Below are 22,038 nucleotides of genomic sequence, written 5' to 3'. Positions count from 1 at the left end.
AAATGTTTGAGACATACTTAAAGAAAGTAAGATTTCATTCAACTGTGCAAAATTTCGAACAAAATATTTATTTATTTATTATTTGTTTACAATTAACTTAAAATTAAAATTTTAAACTAATTGGAAGCTATAGTTCCTATAGCTTCGTAGCGTAAGGTTAACTACGGATTTTTTTCTGTGTAATTTTCTTCCAAAGTAACGTTTTCTAACCACGATAAGAAAAAATTCCAAACGATGTACGTTGGTCTAAAATTTCGGAGTAAAGACTTTTTCGTGAGCATCGAAAAAAAATTACTCTTAGGGGAAAGTATCCGGCCTGTGCTATCCCTCGCAATTGGCCATCGAGATCTTGTGAAAGGCCAATGCTAAAAGCCCAAGACCACAAATATAGAATTCATGATATGGGTATACATAGAAAACAGTCCGTATTAAACTAAAGCTTAACTTATTTTTATTGCAAAAAAAAAATATTTTTGTTGGTTCACCCAGAAAAAAGCGAATACAGCATGAAAAAAAATTTAGGTTTATATTAGAAAATTTTAACTAAAAAAATTTTGTAATTGCAACGTGGTACAAAATTTATTAAAAATAATTTTCTGTTCTTTAATAAAATTTCACATTTTGGAAGAATTTTCATATCTAATAAATTTGTGTACTTAATTTTTATTTTCTCATTTTTAGTTCACGCCATTAAAGTAAGCAAGAAAAAATTAAAATAAGAAAAATTTTCTCACATTTTATATTCATCACTTCCCAGAAAAAAAAATTGGAAGTTCTTCTCAAGGCACAACTTTAAAAGAACTTCCAAAAATGCTCTCCCAAAGATGTTCTTTATTTTAACTACACAGGAAGTTCATTTGAGCCAATTTCTTTATAACTCGCTTTTTTTCATATTTTTAATGGTAAAATTATTTTTTCTGTTTCACATAGGTTAAAAACTGATTAAGAATTATTAAAATGTTAGAAATTATTTAAATTTAGCCGAAAAAAATTAAAACACAGTGAACCCACCAGAAAAAATTACAGTGAACCCACCAAAAAATTATTAGAATAAAAGAAATTTTTTCCAAACATAATAATTCCATGAACTGAAATAAAGTTAAATTGGCTTTAGTGAAATATAGGGTTCACCTTTTTTGAGTGTATAAAAATTTCGAATTTTTGAAAAGATTTGATGACAAAAGTTCCAGACAAGCGTTATACAAGAGCGGTTCGGAAACTTCTTAGACTATCAATGAAAGAGAATAGTTAGTTTTTCAAAAATATTTTTATTTTTCAATATAATCTCCTGAAACTTCAAAACAGTCCAACGCTTTTCTAGCAATTCTATCCCTTGATTAAAATAGTTTTCCTCAAGGTCTTCCAAATAGTGGTTTACAACTGTAATTGCATCTTCATTTGAGGTAAAACGCTTGCCAGCAAGGAAATTTTTTTAGATTTGGGAACAAGTAACAGGTTGGCTGATACGCCCCCGGTCTGACACATAGATGGCGTCGCTAGTATTAAATGCATATTATTTTTATATAGTACCAACCTTCAAATGATTCGTGTCAAAATTTTACGTCTGTAAGTCAATTAGCTTGTGAGATAGAGCGTCTTTTGTTATTGTGAAAAAAATGGAAAAAAAGGAATTTCGTATTTTGATAAAATACTGTTCTCTGAAGGGAAAAAATACGGTGGAAGCAAAAGCTTGGCTTAATAATGAGTTTCCGGACTCTGCCCCAGGGAAATCAACAATAACAGATTGGTATGCAAAATTCAAGCGTGGTGAAATGAGCACGGAGGACGGTGGACGGTGGACGCAGTGGACGCCCGAAAGAGGTGGTTACCGACGAAAACATCAAAAAAATCCATAAAATGATTTAGAATGACCGTAAAATGAAGTTGATCGAGATAGCAGAGGCCTTAAAGATATCAAAGGAACGTGTTGGTCAAATCATTCATCAATATTTGGATATGCGGAGGCTCTATGCAAAATGGGTGCCACGCGAGCCAAAAACAACAACGTGTTGATGATTCTGAGCGGTGTTTGTAGCTGTTAACTCGTAATACACCCGAGTTTTTCCGTCGATATGTGACAATGGATGAAAAATGGCTCCATCACTACACTCCTGAGTACAATCAACAGTCGGCTGAGTGGTCAGCGACCGATGAACCGTCTCCGAAGCGTGGAAAGACTCAAAAGTCCGCTGGCAAAGTAATGGCCTCTTTTTTTTTGGATGCGCATGGAATAATTTTTATCGATTATCTGGAGAAGGGAAAAACCATAAACAGTGACTATTATATGGCGTTATTGGAGCGTTTGAAGGTCGAAATCGCGGCAAAACGGCCCCATATGAAGAAGAAAAAAGTGTTGTTCCACTAAGACAACGCACCGTGCCACAAGTCATTGAGAACGATGGCAAAATTCATGAATTGGGTTTCGAATTGCTTCCCCACCCAGTTAGGTTAGGTTATGTGGCAGCCCGATGTATCAGGCTCACTTAGACTATTCAGTCCATTGTGATACCACAGTGGTGAACTTCTCTCTTATCACTGAGTGCTGCCCGATTCCATGTTAAGCTCAATGACAAGGGACCTCCTTTTTATAGCCGAGTCCGAACGGCGTTCCACATTCCAGTGAAACCACTTAGAGAAGCTTTGAAACCCTCAGAAATGTCACCAGCATTACTGAGGTGGGATAATCCACCGCTGAAAAACTTTTTGGTGTTCGGTCGTAGTAGGAATCGAACCCACGACCCTGTGTATGCAAGGCGGGCATGCTAACCATTGCACCACGGTGGCTCCCATTGCACCACGGTGGCTTCCCCACCCACCGTTTTCTCCAGATCTGGCCCCTAGTGACTTTTTTTTGTTCTCAGACCTCAAAAGGATGCTCGCAGGGAAAAAATTGGCTGCAATGAAGAGGTGATCGCCGAAACTGAAGCCTATTTTGAGGCAAAACTGAAGGAGTACTACCAAAATGGTATCAAAAAATTGGAAGGTCGTTAAATATAATCGTTGTATCGCTCTTGAAGGGAACTATGTTGAATAATAAAAACGAATTTTGACAAAAATGTGTTTTTCTTTGTTAGACCGGGGACTTATCAGCCAACCTGTTAAAAGTCACTGGGATCTAAATCAGGAGAATAAGGAGGGTGGTCAAGCAACTCGTACTTTAATTCGTTGATTTTTGCCATTTTTAAAACACTCGTGTGCGTTGGTGCGTTGTCTCGATGAAAAAATATTTTTTTGCGTTGAAGCCAGGACGTTTTTCTCGAATTTGTACATTTAATTGATCCAAAAGGTTGCAATAGTACTCTGAATTTATTGTTTTAGCCTTTTGCAATAAATAAATCAATCAATAAAATACCTTTGAAGTCCCAAAAAACCGTTGTCATAACCTTACCAGCCGATTGAATTGTTTTTGCCTTCTTTGGGGCACTTCCTCCAGCTTCAGCCCATTGTTTGGATTGTTCTTTTGTCTCTGGAGTATAGTGGTGGATCCACGTCTCATCAACAGTTATGAAACTACCCAATAAACACAAACGTTTGAAAAATGCTAAATTTCAACAATTTTTCAAACATTTTTTCAAAGGATTAGGGTAATATTCATGTTGAGAAATTGTTGAGAAAATCCCGTTCTCAACAAAAAACAGACATTACCCTCAACAGTGAAATTCAACACATTAGCAATAATATCTCAAGTGTTATCCTCAAATTGAAATGCATCGCTACTCAATAATTTGTCAAACAATTTTCGATGCGAGTCAAATTCAAAATTAACATCGTTGCAAATACTTTTCAACCTAAATTTGTATGAATGATATCCCCACTTCAAATTGAAAGTCAAAGCCAAAATTCTATTAATTTTGTATAATTTATTCATTTTCATAAAAATAAAATATATAATAATACACTACACTACATAATACACTACAATACCAATTGATAAATAATAATCTTATTAAACATATCAACAAATAAGAACAAAAAACAAAAAAACACAACAAAACTTTAAATATCTTAAACATTATTAGTAAACACTTTTGCATTGATAATTCGTTTTCCTTCCTTTTGGTGTCATAAAACAGCATTAAAATTTATTAACATGCGGGCAATTTGAAATTAGGAACGTACTGGACCGCGTGTTAGAATTGATTTCCAGCAGAACGAATTCACAAAATATCCATTTTAAACTGATAATAGCATATGAATTAAACTGACGATGTGATGCACATTTTCATCCAGAAGTTGTTGATTTCAACAATTTGTTGTTTTTAACAATTTTAATTGGTTGCATTTGTAATATTTCTCGAAACTTTTTCTTGTCGATAAGCCACTCATTTTTCATTGGTCAGCTTCTTAATGTTTGTAAGAATGTTGCATCCAAAGATTTTAGTTTTCTGCAAAGAGATTTAAATTTAGTGACTTCTCTAAAGTGTTGATTTAATTTTTCATATTGACGTACCAAGTATTATAAACTATTTGAAGCAGTTCCAGTTAATTGTCCACCATTTTTTCATCGGTCAGCGTTTTAATGTTTTCAAGAACGTAGAATCCATAATTTTAGTTTTCTGCAAAGAGATATACATTTAGTGACTTCCTTAAAGTTTTATTTCATTTATTATTTTCACTTACGTATTTTTATAAACTATTTGGTTATTTGTCTAAAATTTTCCATTTTTTTTTTATTTCTTGCAATTGACCACGAACTTCGTTGCACAAATAAGTATTGAAAACCACATGGTTTTTTCGTTGCATTTTAGGGTAGTGTTTTGTCAAAGTTTCTCATATTATCTTCAACACCTTTTCAAAGATTTCGTCAACATTTTGGCAAATTGGAAGTAATTCGCAAACAATTTGAAGATGTATTGAAGATGAGCTATTTCAAGTCAAGTTGAATTTATGTTGAAAATTATATTTACCCTCAAACTGAAAAGTTGTTGCATTTGAAAAACGCTCATCTTGTGTTTATTGGGTAGGCTTAAAATCCATTTTATTTCGCTTAAAACGATCCAAGCAAATTTGAGAATTGTTCATTCTTATGCGTTTTTGATCGACTGTTAACAAATGTGGCACCCATCTTGCTGAAAGCTTATTCATCTGTAGTTCTTCACGCAAAATTAAATGGACTCGATCATTTGAGATGCCCATGATATTAGCAATTTCACGCACTTTTATTCGTCGATCATTTAATACCATATCATGAACTTTGGCTACAATTTCTGTTGTTCTTGGACGTCCACTGAGTGGTTCATCTTCAATGCTTGTACGACCACGTTTAAATTTAGCAACCGAATTTTTTACTGTTGCATTTGAAGGAGCATTTTCACCTAACACATTCACCATATCATTATGAATTTCTTGTTCCGATAAACCTTTTTTATGTAAATATTTAATGACAACACGCATGTCTAATTTTTCCATTGTAAAAAAATTGCGGATGCGTCTTTTTTGTTTCTATATGAAGGAGTTGCCAGTTCGAAACAAAATTTAACATGTGTTCATAACAGAGATGGAAGTTTCCAAAACAATTAACTTTTTAACTTTTTTCTGTTTTTTATACAGCGCTTTTTGAGGTAGGCTAAGAAGTTTCCGAACTGCCCTCGTAATGCATTAAAAATCATAAAAAAAAAATTACAAAATATTTATTAGTTAAATATCACATACCACAAAATTTCCTAATTCACATCCAAAACACTGAATTCCCCTCACATCTTAAGAAGTGATGCAAATTCAGAGCAGCGGCTGTTGAAATGGTGTACATCCGTCCTATGACAAGTCCATGTTATATTCATCGCTTCTGCGTCAATTTGGCACCACTTTCGGCTCCAAAAATAACATTTTCACTACTTTTTTTGGCGACGCATTTTTTGCTGTGTTATTACCAGCTCGAACCTATTATACCCACCACCATAGAATGGTAATGGGGGTGTAATAAGTTTGTCGATCCGTTTGTAACACATCCCGTCTTTCTTGATCAGTGAGAAATTTAAAGACGAGTAACCATATCCGTTTGTCTGTCTGTTGCAATCACGCTATAATTTTCATTAATGGCGATGTCGTCCTGAAGTTTGGCACAGATTCGTTTTTTGTTTGAAGGCAGGTCCATCTTTTTTTGATATAGCATCCATTTTAACGTTTTGGGACCTTGGGTTTCTAGAAACCGTAGTTTTTTCTGGAAATTGATAATCTACATGTATTTTAGGACCATAAATATCTGTTTCGAAAATGGTGTGTATCGGTCCATTTTTTGGTATAGTCCACATATAGACCGATCTCCCGATTTGACTTCGTGAGCGTCTATACAACCCAATTTTTATCAGATTTCCCTGAAAATGGATATGTGGAGGTATTTTAGATTCGAAAATATGTACACCGAATATCGTGTGTAACGGTCAATGTTGTGGTATAGCCCCCATATAGACCGGTCTCCCGAGTTGACTTTTGAGCTTTTAGAAATCGAAGCTTTTATACGGTTTGCCTAAAATTTGCAATCTAGAGCTATTGTAGGTCCAAAAATTCAGTTCTTATCGGCCCATTTTTGTTAAAGGCTCTTAATAAACCGATCACCCGGTTTCACTTGTTGAGGAAAGAGAAGACGCATTGGTCATCCAAATTGCTCGAAACTGAAAGTAAATTTTCTAGATTTTAATTCTCGTGCTGATGGTAAAATTTATAGAATATAGACTTCAATTCGAGGCGTAACTTCATCATTTTCTTGCACGCTTACGCGATATGTTTAATATCCCTCTAAATTTCAAAGAACAATCTGGTGTAGTCTCTATAAGTAGAATCTTATGGGAAATTGACCTGGTTTTTATAATATACTAGCGTAACCCGGCCCGCTTCGCTGCGCCTTCCGAAGCGTATTTGTAGGAACATTTTGCGTGAACTTAGTCATTCACATCCTTCGTGCTGAAAACAAATTCGAAAAGATTTGAATTCTTTCAAACAAATCGGACTACTTGCTTTTTCGAAAAATCGGACTACTTGCATATGTAAAACGGTTCTTAAAAACGGTTCTTTCCTCCAAATTTTTTTAATAATGTTCTGTATTCAAGTAGTTGGACAATCTTCTATATTTTTTAGTGGTTTGTCATTTTTAAGTGGTTTGTCAAGGAAAGGTATCCTTCTCCTCAACATATCTGAAAATTAAGCACTATATTATAATAACATACAAAGATTTACTGTTTCCCATCCAATAAATCGGAAAATGCAAAAGTAGTAAAAAATTTTACCACATTAACATTTGCTAAAATGTTGGAAAATAATGCACCCTCTACGTTGGCTGCCAATTTCATGTAAATTTAAGGTCTTTACTAAAAAGAAGTCTGGCAGAAGCCTGTGCAAAAATCATAAAATTATGTACCGAGTTCCCATTTACGGACAACCCTCCACTTTTAATTTAAGAGAAAAAACCGACAAAAGGGAACTCTCTCCCCACCTTCGCTCCACTCTGACCTGATATCGGACTATCACGTACCCTATATTAATTTCGCAACTACTCCCTATAAATTCTATCGAAGTAAATCGACAAAGTTTATTCCAATTTTCCCTTTCCCCAACCAGATATCGAAAAATCATATACTAATTTAAAAATCATGTATAAATTTAATCACCTCCTTCCAGGTTCCCTGTAAATTTCAAGTAGATCGGAGATGTTTAAATTTTGCTCTATTGTTTTAAAGGGACGTCACTTTCCCCGATACAATATCGACAAACACCGTAGTGAATAGCACCCCTAACCTTCCCTGAATATTCTTGAAACTTTCCTTCAAGTGTGGGGCAAGGAAGGTTGCCTCTTCGTTCATAACCTTCCCTCACTGCTTTTGTAAATTTCAAGAAAACTTAAGAATTTTTGTTTTTTTTTGCAGTTTTGGAGGAGGACCTCCTCCCCGACCAAATATCGAAAAGTGATGTAGCGTATCTTTTGTAAACGTCCCAGAAAATGTCAAGCAAATTAAAAGCCTAAAGGGGAGAGGCCGTTCAAATATCACAAAATCAGGTATCAACTATTATTATTATTATCGTAACCTCTCCCCAGTCCTCTGTAAATTTGGTAAAGTTTAATAGTTTCTCTGTATGTAACATACTTAAGAGAAGCGGATGTCTCCCTATGCCCTTTTATTTTTCCCCGACCAAATATTAAAAAATCAGGAACCTGATATAAATTTCATAACCTCACCCATTTTTTCCGTAAAATTCCAGTCGGGGGAGTTTAGTTTTGTTTTCACTGTACTTTAAAAAAAAAGTCGGGCAAATAGGTGGTCCTCCTCCCCGACCAAATATCGAAAAATAATGTAGCGGATTTTTGCCTAGATGCCAACCCCAACATTCAATGAAAATTTCAAGCAAATCGCATAATTTTATTCCAAGTTTCAAAAAATAGGGCAAGGGGAGGTCCCCCTCCCCGTCCACATATGAAATCATCAGGTACACCATATTAATTCCATAACCTCACCGCATGTTCTCTGTAACTCTCAGATAATTTAGAGAATTTTAGTTTTTTCACTGTACTTTAAAAAAAGTCGAACAAAGGGGAGGTCCCCCTCCCCCACCAAATATCGAAATATAAAGTAGCGGATCTTTGTCTAGATGCCAACCCCAACCTTCAATGAAAATTTCAAGCAAATCGGTCAACTTTGGTCCAATTTTCAAAAAGACCGACAAAGGGGAGGTCCCCCTCCGCGACCAGGTGTCAAAAAATGAGGTACCCTATTTTCACCACATGAACGCCCCCTACGATCTCTGAAAGTTTCAAGTAAATCGGTTCAGCCGTTTTGGAACCAACTCGGAACATACAAATAAACAAACAAACAAATAAACAAACATAGATTGAATTTTGTATATATAGATTTAAAAAAATATTTAGTAGAAATTATAAACAACTTACCATTAGTTTTGTGGTCCTTATCGTAATAATTGTGATTTTTGGCATTCTCGGTATTACGTGATTTCGCGTGAAAATCATAAATTGTTGAAAATAAATTCAAACCAACAATGGTTATCAACAAATATAGAGTAAACGAGTATCCAAAACCTGTTGGAATTATGGGAACAGAAACCAAAATATAGAGAAAACTTTTGTTATAATTTGTTACTGCTTTGAACTTAGTGTGAACTGAGTGGTGTGTTCGGATTGATTAGACATTTAGAATAGCTTAAAGTAGGCTCACTCATCATGTGTATTGTAGACATGACATTAACCCTGTTATTTTATCGCGTCTTACCTTTCTCTATGGGCTCCTCTGGGTTTTCACAGTATCTAACAAAAGTCTTCACACTTACATTGAATTTGTTTTGCATTTCCGAATCTAAATGGGTATGTATAAGGTGATGATATTGAGAAATCGACTTTTGATTTTGGGAAATTTTAAAAAGCTTTCGATTCCATTGCATATTATCCGTTTCTAATAGCGTAGCGCGATAATCGGAAGCTTGTTGATGTGTGGCAATACTTTTGAGATTTCTTTTAATATTAGATGTACACATACCGCGATATAATTGATCATAGCGGAAATGGAAGACAGAAGCATTGTAGTGTTTCTTGATTTCATGCAATAAAGTCGAATCATTATCTGATCGAATTTCCATATAAATCAGACAATATGTATTAGATGGTTGTTGCATGCATGCTTTATAGTCGTCCATTTCATATAAAAGGGGCATGTTGTGGTGGTATTGGGAAACTGAAAATAATCAATAGAGTAATGGTTACAATCATATCTATAATTCTACAATAAGCTATATTTTAATTATATATTTTTTTAATCACGAAATTTATTGAATTAAATTTTAATTGACTATTTATACCCTAAACCACATAGTGGTCAGGCTATAATAAGTTTGATCTGCCAAAAAATGTGCCTAACAGAAATATTGATTTTAGAACCCATAAAATATATACCGATCGACTCAGAATCACCTCCTAAGTCGATCTAGCGTTTGGTGTCCGTCCGTCCGTCTGTCCATGTATTTGTTGTTCACAGGATTCCGGTCGCAATTTTTAACCGATTTTGATGAAATTTGGTACAGACATTTTTTTGGGCACAAGGACGAACGCTATTGAATTTGGAAGAAATCGGATCAAATTTAGATATAGCTCCCGCAGCTGTATATGTATCGCCCGATTTCGACAAATGGGGTTACGTTGCACTTTTTTACTAACCGATCGTCGTCAAATGTGGCACAAAGTAATCTTTTGCATCACCCTTTAAGTCTGCAAAATTTTATCGAAATCGGTTCTGATTTCGATATAGCTCTTATATATATATATGTATCGCTCGATTTTGCCAAATTAGGTCATAAAATCATTATTTATCAACCGTTCTTACTCAAACTTGGCTTAGTCTAATATTTTACAGTGCTAACAATATGTGCACAAAATCATCGAAATTAAGTCTGCAAAATTTTATCGAAATCGGTTCAGATTTCGATATAGCTCTCTAGTATATATGTATCGCTCGATTTTGCCAAATTAGGTCATAAAATCATTATTTATCAACCGTTCTTACTCAAACTTGGCTTAGTCTAATATTTTACAGTGCTAACAATATGTGCACAAAATCATCGAAATGTATGGCCAAAATACCCACATTTTACACAAAATTCTGTGATGATTTCCCCATATCGTAGTTATATCCTATACACTGTAATGCCAAACTTTCCACAGAATGGTCGCATTTTAAATAAAGCTCCAACTTGTGGAAATATCGCCCGAATAATATAATACAACCCACAATTGAGTAGCAAAAATTCTAAATATTACTCAAATTGTCCTATATCTCGAATACATATGTATCGCCCGATAAATCATAAATGCTATTTTGTACAATTACATCAAAATTGCTCTAGCTTTATATTTCCCATATTTATACCCTTCACCACTACTGTGGTACAGGGTATAATAAGTTTGTGCATTTGTATGTAACACCAAGAAGGAGTAATCATAGACCAACCTTTTAGTATGGGGATCGGCATAGAATTAAATTCTGAGTCGATTTAGCGATGTCCGTCTGTCTGTCGGTCTGTCCGTCTGTCTGTTGGTGTATTTTTGTGTGCAAAGTACAGCTCGCAGTTTTAGTCCGATTGTCCGAAAATTTGGTATAGGGTCCTGTTTCGGCTCAATGACGATCCCTATCGGTTCAGATTTAGATATAGCTGCCATATATATTTTTCACCGATCTGGTCATAATTGGCGTGTATATCAACCGATCTTCCTCAAATTCCGTACATCAGAATATTTTATGAGTCTCGAAAAACTTGCAAAATATCAGCCAAATCGGTTCAGATTTAGATATAGCTCCCATATATAGCTTTCGCCCGATTTACACTCATATGACCACAGAGGCCAATTTTTAACTCCGATTTAGTTGAAATTTTGCACAGGGAGTAGAATTAGCATTGTAGCTATACGTGCCAAATTTGGTTGAAATCGGTTCAGATTTAGATATATCTCCCATATATAGCTTTCGCCCGATTTACACTCATATGACCACAGAGGCCAATTGTTTGCTCCGATTTAGTTGAAATTTTGCACAGGGAGTAGAATTAGTATTGTAGCTATGCGTGCCAAATTTGGTTGAAATCGGTACAGAGTTGGATATATCTCCCATATATAGCTTTCGCCCGATTTACACTCATATGACCACAGAGGCCAATTTTTAACTCCGATTTAGTTGAAATTTTGCACAGGGAATAGAATTAGCATTGTAGCTATGCGTGCCAAATTTGGTTGAAATCGGTTCAGAGTTCGATATATCTCCCATATATAGCTTTCGCCCGATTTACACTCATATGACCACAGAGGCCAATTTTTAACTCCGATTTAGTTGAAATTTTTCACAGGGAATAGAATTAGTATTGTAGCTATGAGTGCCAAATTTGGTTGAAATCGGTTCAGATTTAGATATAGCTCCTATATATATGTTTTTTGATTTCGACAAAAATGGTCAAAATACCAACATTTTCCGTGTAAAATCGCCACTGCTTAGTCGAAAAGTTGTAAAAATGACTCTAATTTTCCTAAACTTCTAATACATATATATCGAGCGATAAATCATAAATAAACTTTTGTGAAGTTTCCTTAAAATTGCTTCAGATTTAAATGTTTCCCATATTTTTTTACTAACAATGTGTTCCACCCTAGTGCATTAGCCGACTTAAATTTTGAGTCTATAGATTTTGTAGAAGTCTATCAAATTCTGTCCAGATCTAGTGATATTTAAATCTATGTATTTGGGACAAACCTTTATATATAGCCCCCAACACATTTGACGGATGTGATATGGTATCGAAAATTTAGATCTACAAAGTGGTGCAGGGTATAATATAGTCGGCCCCGCCCGACTTTAGACTTTCCTTACTTGTCTTTACTAACATTGTGTTTCATACCAGGGTGTTAGCGATTTTGTATAAGTACAAAAAATAGTCTCCAAATCGTTTCAGATATAAATATTTGTATATGGGAATATAAACCTTGATAATAACTCCCAACAAATTTCAAGGAGTTGAGATGGTAACACAAATTTTGGTATACATAATGGTGACGGGTATAATATAAATAGTCGGCCCCGCCCGACTTTAGACTTTACTTACTTGTTTTTCAATACTTTTTCACGCTGGACAGTACAGTAGTACCTCTGCGAATTATTTAGTACCTCTGCGAATGATTTAGTACCTTTTGTGTATATAGTTTTGAACCGGTATCAGTTTTCATGGTACAATAATTTTGGCAAAATATTTTTGCATAAGTCCTTAAAAAACTTATTTGCTAAAGGTGCTCTGTCAAGAAAGTTAATCGCGCGAAGCTTCAGCAATGAATCTCATTTTCGGCATGTACTTAATTTATTCGTTTTTTTCTGCTTTGTTCTTCATCTGCTATTGAAGTCCTTTAAAAATTTGTTAACGACAACTTAAATTTCCAAATTCAGACCCGACTTCAAATAGAAATTATTCTCCGTTTCAAGTAAAACAAGTAAATAAAGCAGTAAGTTCGGCCGGGCCGAATCTTAAATACCCACCACCATGAATCAAATATTATAGTTTCCTGTGAAAATTTCAGGGGGACTTGATGACAAGCAGATCAGTTCAACCAGTACACTTCCCGAAGTGTACAGATTCTGGATTTATAAGAACCATATTTATTTGAGTTTTAGAGGAATCATAATCATCGTGTGCAAGTGTACAAGAAAACAATGAAAAAACGCCTTGATTTGAAATCTAACATCTGCAGATTTTTACCCCCATTATTTAAATGATTACCAGAAGTAAAAGCTATAATTCGGTTTCAAGCAATTTTCATTATCAATGCACATGGACCGATATTCACCATTTTCGGCACACCTCTTTCACTGAAAAAAAGCATACTTGGTTCCAAAGATTTTGTCTTTACTTTAAAAAATTTGGTATTGATTCCGAGCCAAAGAAGCGGAGAATACAAGTAAGGATACTTTTAAGACACAATTCTCTTTTAAATTTAGGTTTTGTGTACTTGCTTCTAGGAAGCAAATTTTAATTTTTCGCTTTCTCAGCTTTTTTTCTTCATATGCTATCAAAGTCCTTTAAAAACGAGTTAACGGCAACTTTATTTTCCAAATTAGGGCTCGACTTCCAGTAGAAATTATGCTATGTTTGAAGTAAAAAACTTCTTTAAAATAAAGTTTTGAAAAACATGTCCTATATTTGAACGATTTTTTGCTTTGTAGTCAAGATGCAAAAAGACAACAAATTTAAAGACAATTTCATTAAATTTAAAGAATTTTTCTGAATTATTAAAGTCAAGCCTATAAATTTTTTCTTTCATGTTAAGATACCCATTTTTAAGTCAAATCACTTAATTATAAGGACAATACGACTTCATTGAAAAGTTTATCGACTTTTGGACAAGGAAAATAACTTTATTTTAGAGAAATGCGTCTTCTATGCTAAGTAAAATTTGTATTCGTACTTTAAAGACATGAAATCTTTGACCCCACGACAATATTTTTTGCAGTGTTGTGTTCCTAAAATAATTCTAGATTTAAAATTTCATGTAAATTTGATAAAAACTATGGTTTCTAAAAGCCCAAGAAGTAAAATCGGGAGATCGGTCAATTTGGGTGATAAACCAAAACATGGACCAATGCACGCCATTTTCGGCTCTCATATTTAAGGTCCTAAAATACCTCTAGATTTCTCATTTCAGGCAAAATAGATAAAAACTATGGATTCTAGAAGCCTAAAAAATAAAATCATTTCTTGCACACCTATTTAACATATATTCCTAAAAACCTCCAGATTTTCGATTTCAGGCAAAGTGGACAACAATTACGGTTTCTAGAAGCCCAAAAAGTAATATCGGGAGATCGGTCTATCTGATGGCTATATCAAAACATGTACCTATACTCACCATTTTCGGCATACCTTTTTATGGACCTAAAATACCTCTAGATTTCCAATTTGAGGCAAGTTGGATAAAAACTACGGTTTCTATAAGCCCAAGAATAAAATCTGGAGATCGGTCTATATGGAGGCTATATAAAAACATGGTCCGATACTCATCATTTTCAGCACACCTCTTTAGGGGTTTAAAATACCTCTAGATTTCTAATTTCAGGCAAATTGCATAAAAACTACAGATTTTAGACGCCCAAGAAGTAAAAACTGGAGATCGGTCTATATGGGGGCTATACCAAAACATGGATCGATACTCACCATTTTCGGCACACCTCTTTATTGTTCTAAAATACCTCTAGATTTCCAATTTCAGGCAAATTGGATAAAAACTACGGATTCTATAAGCCCAAGACCCCATATCGGGAGATCGGTCTATATGGGGGATATACCAAAACCTGGACCGATACTCACAATTTTTAGCACACCTCTTTATGGTCCTAAAATACCCCTAGATTTCAAATTTCAACCAAATTGGATAATAACTACGGATTCTAGAAGCCCAAGAAGTAAAATCGGGAAATCGGTCTATATGGAGGGCTATACCTAAACATCAACCGATAGTCACCATTTTTGGCACACCTGTTTATGGTGCTAAAATACCTCTAGATTTCAAATTTCAGGCTGATTGGATAGAAACTACCGATTCTAGAAGCTCTAGAAATATAATCGGAAGATCGGTCTATATGGGGGCTATACCAAAACATGGACCGATACTCACCATTTTTGGCACATCTCTTTGTGGTCCTAAAATACTTAAGGTTTTTATAAGCCCAAGACCCCAAATCGGGAGATCGGTTTATATGGGGACTATATCAAAACTTGAACCGATATAGCCCATCTTCGAACTTGACCTGGCTGCAGACAAAAGACGAGTTTGTGCGAAATTTCAGCACGATTGCTTTATTATTGAAGACTGTAGCGTGATTACAACAGACAGCCAGCCAGACAGACAGACAGACGGACATGGCTATATCGTCTTAGAATTTCTCCCTGATCAAGAATATATATACTTTATATAGTCGGAAATCGATATTTCGATGTGTTACAAACGGAATGACAAACTTATTACACCCCCGTCACCATTTTATGGTGGTGGGTATAAAACCCGCTTTAAAATAAGGTATTGAAAAACACCTCCTATTTTTAAACGGTCAATAAATTTAAAGACGATTTAATTAATTTTGAAGAATTTTTCTGAGTTATTAAAGTCATTTTCTTTCAGGTAAATATACCCACTTTTAAGTAGAGTCACTTAATTCTCAGGACAAAACGATTTCATTGAAAGGGTTCTTCCTAAATTTAACCATTTTTCACCCGCACTGTGCATCATCTTTTCGCATAACTTTACAATCCCTCAATCTTATTTTTAGATTTCGATTTGTTACTACACTATTGTAAAGTTATACGAAAAGATGATGCACAGTGCGGGTGAAAAATGGTTAAATTTGGGAAGAATAATTCTCGTATGTAAATTTCATAAGAAATTAACATAAAAGAACCAAATTGAATCATCTCACCCGGCCAGATCTCGCTAAAGACTATGGAAATGTGTAGTGGCCAACACTGAAACATATATGTATAGTCAGGCTTGCGAGATGGGTATCTGGCATTTTCTTTTCAGTAACTTAATGATGCCAATTCCCTTAATCTTCCTGTCCAATAAGCTCGAATAAATATTGTAATAATTTCTAGTTTAAATGATTTGGACATTGAACCAGCCTGCATTGATATCAGGCTAACATAAAAATGATAAGGAAAAACTTTATCAGAGAAAAATTTTACTAAGCAAAATTCGCATTCGTATTTTAAGGAAATGACATCTTTGGCGACACCACAATATTTCTTTCTGTGTGAAAATAGTAAGATTTTTTAGATCTTGGAAACAATAAATAGATCGACAGACGGACGGACGACTACAAAGGGCTAAATCGACCCAAAAGGTGATTCTGAGGGTCCAGAACCCTAACCACGTGGTGACTTTAGCTCCTTCTTTCCCTTTTTAGAGGCATTTACTTACCATCAACGTTCTCTGTGTTACAATAGTTGAATAACACTAATAATAGAAAAGCTTGATATTCAATTTTTTAAAGACGAATGCGCTTCCCATTGTGTCTAGGTAAACATTTAAAATCGAACTGACAAAATAAACTATCACAATTGCATCTGTTCTTTCTAAGGGCACTGCATAATAATATATTAATAATTAAATAACACTAGTTTACAAAAAAAAAATCATGTACACTTGATGAGAGTCAACTTTTCTTATGTATTTTGATCTTCTGAATTCGAAAAAAAATTTAACAAAGTTTTTTATGGAACAGTTTTTGAGATATCCCGTTATTTTTAGTTTTTCGCTCTTTTTTCACTAAACAAATTATATCTCGAGTCTATATGACCATGGAGAGAAATATTTTTTGTTTTTGGTCTTTTCATAGATATTTTTTTAACCACTTAACTTATCACAGATCCAATTGTAAACGATTATTATCTTAATACCTTTAATTTAAGTATGAAAAACGATATAATCGGACATTTCTAACTCGAGATATAATTTGTTTAGTGAAAAAAGAGCGAAAAACTAAAAATAACGGGATATCTCAAAAACTGTTCCATAAAAAATTTTTAAACATTTTTTTTCGAATTCAGCAGATCAAAATACAGAAGAAAAGTCGACTCTCATCAAGTGTACATTTTCAGTGTAAATTAGTGTAATTAATTTCTAGGGTATTCCAGTATTCCATTTACAAAACTAATTGGTCAATAATCTTTATTAAGCACACACTTACATAATCATGTTTTCATCTCATTAAATTATTATCTAACCAAGCAGGAAAAAATGAAATTGGACGACGATAACTATCCCAGAGAATTGGTGTACTACCGCAATTGAATCTTGAACATCGTTCGATACATATTAATATAGAGGGGGCTATATCTGAATACGATGTTTTTATACCATCCACCATAGGATGGGGGCTACATTGGCTTTGTCATTCCGTTTGTAACACATCGAAATATTGCTATAAGACCCCATAAAGTATATATATTCTGGGTCGTGGTGAAATTCTGAGTCGATCTAACCTTCTCCGTCCGTCTGTTGAAATCACGCTAACTTTCGAACGAAACAAGCTATCGACTTGAAACTTGGCATAAGTAGTTGTTATTGATGTATATCGGATGGTATTGGAAATGGGCCATATTGGACCACTTTTACGTATAGCCCCCATATAAACCGACCCCAGATTTGGCTTGCGGAGCCTCTTAGAAAAGCAAATTTAATCCGATCCGGTTGTTAGTATATGGTCTCTAACAACCATGCAAGAGTTGGTCCATATTGATCCATAATTATATATAGCCCCCATATAAAACGATGCCCAGATTTGACCTGCCGAGTCTCTTGGATGAACAAAATTTATCCGATCCGGTTGAAATTTGGTACGTGGTGTTAGTATTTGGTCTTTAAAAACCATGCAAGAATTGGTCCATATCGGTTAATAATTATATATGGCCCCCATATAAACGGATCCCCAGATTTGAACTACGGAATCTCTTGGAAGAGCAAAATTCATCCGATGCGTTTGAAACTTGGTACGTGGTGTTGGTATATGGTCTCTAAGAACCATGCAAAAATTGGTCCATATCGGTCCTTAATTATACATAGCCCCCATATAAACCGGTTCCCAGATTTGACCTTCGGAGCCTTTTGGAGAAGCAAAATTCATCCGAACCGGTTGAAATTTGGTACGTGATGTTAGTACATGATATTTAACAACCAAGCCAAAATTGGTTCATATCGGTCCATAATCATATATAGCCCCCATATAAACCGATCCCCAGATTTGGTTTTGGAGCCGCTTGGAGGAGCAAATTTCATCCGATTCAGTTGAAATTAGGTACATTGTGCTATAATAACCATATCGGTGTATAGGTATAGGATACCCCTCAGAAAAACCGATCTACACTCACACAAAAATTGGTCCATATCTGTTCATAATTGTATATAGACCCCATATAAAGCGACCTCGATATTTTTTTATTGAAAGTTTATTTCATTAATAACACTAGTTTACACCGGAAATGTACAGTTGATAATATATGACTTTTCTTATGGATTTTAGATGTGCTGAATTAAAAAAAAAAAAACAAGTATATACGGCCGTAAGTTCGGCCAGGCCGAAGCTTATGTACCCTCCATCATGGATTGCGTAGAAACTTCATCTAAACACTGCCATCCACAATCGAATTACTTAAGTTGCGGTAACGCTTGCCGATGGCAAGGTATCTTAAAACCTCCTAACACCATCTTCTAAATTGTATGTAAGACCATACGTGGTATATATTAAATCAAAAAAGATCGATCCAATACGTATATAATTCAGTTTGACAAAGTAGACATAAAATTTTGACAAAATTTTCTACAGAAATAAAATTTTAACAAAATTTTCACAAAATTTTCTATAGAAATAAAAATTTTGACAAAATTTTCTATAGAAAGAAAATTTTGACAAAAATTTCTACAGAAATAAAATTTTGACAAAATTTTCTATAGAAATAAAATTTTGACAAAATTTTCTATAGAAATAAAATTTTGGTAGATTATTTTTGGCTCTAGTGGCAACCATGATTATGAACCGATATCGACCAATTTTTGTGTGATTGGACCAATTTTGGTATGGTTGTTAGCGACCATATACTAACACCACGTGCCTAATTTGAACCGGATCGGATGAATTTTGCTCCTCCAAGAGGCTCCGGAGGTCAAATCTGGAGAATGTTTTATATGGGGGCTATATATAATTAAGGACCGATATGGACCAATTCTGGCACGGTTGTTAAAGATCATATACTAACACCATGTTCCCAATTACAACCGGATTGGATGAAAATTGCTTCTCTTGGAGACTTCGCAAGCCAAATCTGGGGATCGGTTTATATGGGGGCTATATATAATTATGAACCGATGTGGACCAATTTTTGCATGGTTGTTAGAGACCATATACCAATATCATGTCCCAAATTTCAGGCGGATCGAATGAAATTTGCTTCTCTTTGAGGCTCCGCAACCCAAATCTGGGGATCGGTTTATATGGGCGCCATATATAATTATGGACCGATGTGGACCAATTTTTGCACGGTTGTTAAAGACCATATACCAATACCATGTACCAAATTTCAGCTGGATCGGATGCAATTTGCTCCTCTTTGAGGCTTCGCAAGCCAAATCTGGAGATCGGTTTATATGGGGTCTATATATAATTATCGACCGATGTGGACCAATTTTTGCATGGTTGTTAGAGACTATATACCAATATCATGTCCCAAATTTCAGGAGGATTGGATGAAATTTGCTTCTCTTTGAGGCTCCGCAACCCAAATCTGGGGATCGGTTTATATGGGGGCTATATATAATTATGGACCGATGTGGACCAATTTTTGCATGATTGTTAGAGACCATATACCAACACCATATACCAAATTTCAGCCGGATCGGATGAAATATGCTTCTCTTAGATGCTCCACAAGCCAAATCTGGGGATCGGTTTATATGGGGGCTATATATAATTAAGGACCGATATGGACCAATTTTTGCATGGTTGTTAGAGACCATATACCAACACCATATACCAAATTTCAGCCGGATCGGATGAAATTTTCTTCTCGTTGAGGCTCCGCAAGCCAAATCTGGGGATCAGTTTTTATGGGGGCTATATATAATTATGGAGATGGGGGCTATATATATCTGGAGATCGGTTTATATGGGGTCTATATATAATTATGGACCGATGTGCACCAATTTCTGCGTGGTTGTTAGAGACCATATACCAACATCATGTACCAAATTTTAGCCGGATCGGATGAAATTTGCTTCTCTTTGAGGTTCCGCAATCCAAATCTGGGGATCGGTTTATATGGGGGCTATATATAATTATGGACCGATGTGGACCAATTTTTGCATGATTGTTAGAGACCATATACCAACACCATGTACCAAATTTCAGCCGGATCGGATGAAATATGCTTCTCTTAGATGCTCCACAAGCCAAATCTGGGGATCGGTTTATATGGGGGCTATATATAATTAAGGACCGATATGGACCAATTTTTGCATGGTTGTTAGAGACCATATACCAACACCATATACCAAATTTCAGCCGGATCGGATGAAATATGCTTCTGTTAGAGGCTCCACAAGCCAAATCTGAGGGTCCCTTTATATGGGGGCTATACGTAGAAGTGGACCGGTTAATTGCATCTTCATTCACTTTTCTGTGTCGTGGTGAAATTCTGAGTCGATCTAAGCATGTCCGTCCGTCCGTCCGTCCGTCCGTCTGTTGAAATCACGCTAACTTCCGAACGAAACAAGCTATCGACTTGAAACTTGGCACAAGTAGTTGCTATCGATGTAGGTCAGATGGTATTGAAAATGGGCCATATCGGTCCACTTTTACGTATAGCCCCCATATAAAGGGACCCTCAGATTTGGCTTGTGGAGCCTCTAACAGAAGCATATTTCATCCCATCCGGCTGAAATTTGGTATATGGTGTTGGTATATGGTTTCTAACAACCATGCAAAAATTGGTCCACATCGGTCCATAATTATATATAGCCCCCATAAAAACTGATCCCCAGATTTGGCTTGCGGAGCCTCAAAGAGAAGAAAATTTCATCCGATCCGGCTGTAATTTGGTACATGATGTTGGTATATGGTCTCTGACAACCATGCAAAAATTGGTCCATATCGGTCCTTAATTATATACAGCCCCCATATAAACCGATCCCCAGATTTGGCTTGTGGAGCATCTAAGAGAAGCATATTTCATCCGATCCGGCTGAAATTTGGTACATGGTGTTGGTATATGGTCTCTAACAATCATGCAAAAATTGGTCCACATCGGTCCATAATTATATATAGCCCCCATATAAACCGATCCCCAGATTTGGATTGCGGAACCTCAAAGCAAATTTCATCCGATCCGGCTAAAATTTGGTACATGATGTTGGTATATGGTCTCTAACAACCATGCAAAAATTGGTCCACATCGGTCCATAATTATATATAGACCCCATATAAACCGATCTCCAGATTTGGCTTGCGAAGCCTCAAAGAGGAGCAAATTGCATCCGATCCGGCTGAAATTTGGTATACTGTATTGGTATATGGTCTCTAACTACCGTGCAAAAATTGGTCCACATCGGTCCATAATTATATATGGCGCCCATATAAACCGATCCCCAGATTTGGGTTGCGGATCCTCAAAGAGAAGCAAATTTCATCTGACCCGCCTGAAATTTGGGACATGATATTGGCATATGGTCTCTAACAACCATGCAAAAATTGGTCCACATCGGTTCATAATTATATATAGCCCCCATACAAACCGATCCCCAGATTTGGCTTGCGAAGTCTCCAAGAGAAGCAATTTTCATCCAATCCGGTTGTAATTTGGAACATGGTGTTAGTATATGATCTTTAACAACCGTGCCAGAATTGGTCCATATCGGTCCATAATTATATATAGCCCCCATATAAAACATTCTCCAGATTTGACCTCCGGAGCCTCTTGGAGGAGCAAAATTCATCCGATCCGGTTCAAATTAGGCACGTGGTGTTAGTA

At 35.5% G+C, this 22,038-nt stretch overlaps 1 protein-coding gene across 1 annotated transcript in view; it reads right to left on the bottom strand.

The window, feature by feature from the left end:
* LOC142238790 (nose resistant to fluoxetine protein 6-like) overlaps positions 1-16,570 on the bottom strand; it is a 39,108-nt gene extending 22,538 nt beyond the window's left edge. Inside the window, exons 1-3 of the mRNA XM_075310513.1 lie at positions 16,439-16,570; positions 9,216-9,674; positions 8,879-9,025 (exon numbers count right to left, since the gene is read on the bottom strand). Coding sequence (XP_075166628.1) covers positions 8,879-9,025; positions 9,216-9,654 — 586 coding nt within the window. The 5' untranslated portion in view covers positions 9,655-9,674; positions 16,439-16,570. The remainder of the gene's footprint in view (positions 1-8,878; positions 9,026-9,215; positions 9,675-16,438) is intronic.
* Positions 16,571-22,038: the final 5,468 nt, after the last annotated feature.

Source organism: Haematobia irritans, chromosome 5, assembly GCF_050003625.1.
Source record: "Haematobia irritans isolate KBUSLIRL chromosome 5, ASM5000362v1, whole genome shotgun sequence".
NCBI lineage: Eukaryota > Metazoa > Arthropoda > Insecta > Diptera > Muscidae > Haematobia > Haematobia irritans.
The sequence above is the reverse complement of the archived record's forward strand: the minus strand, read 5'-3'. Positions and strand labels throughout refer to the sequence as shown.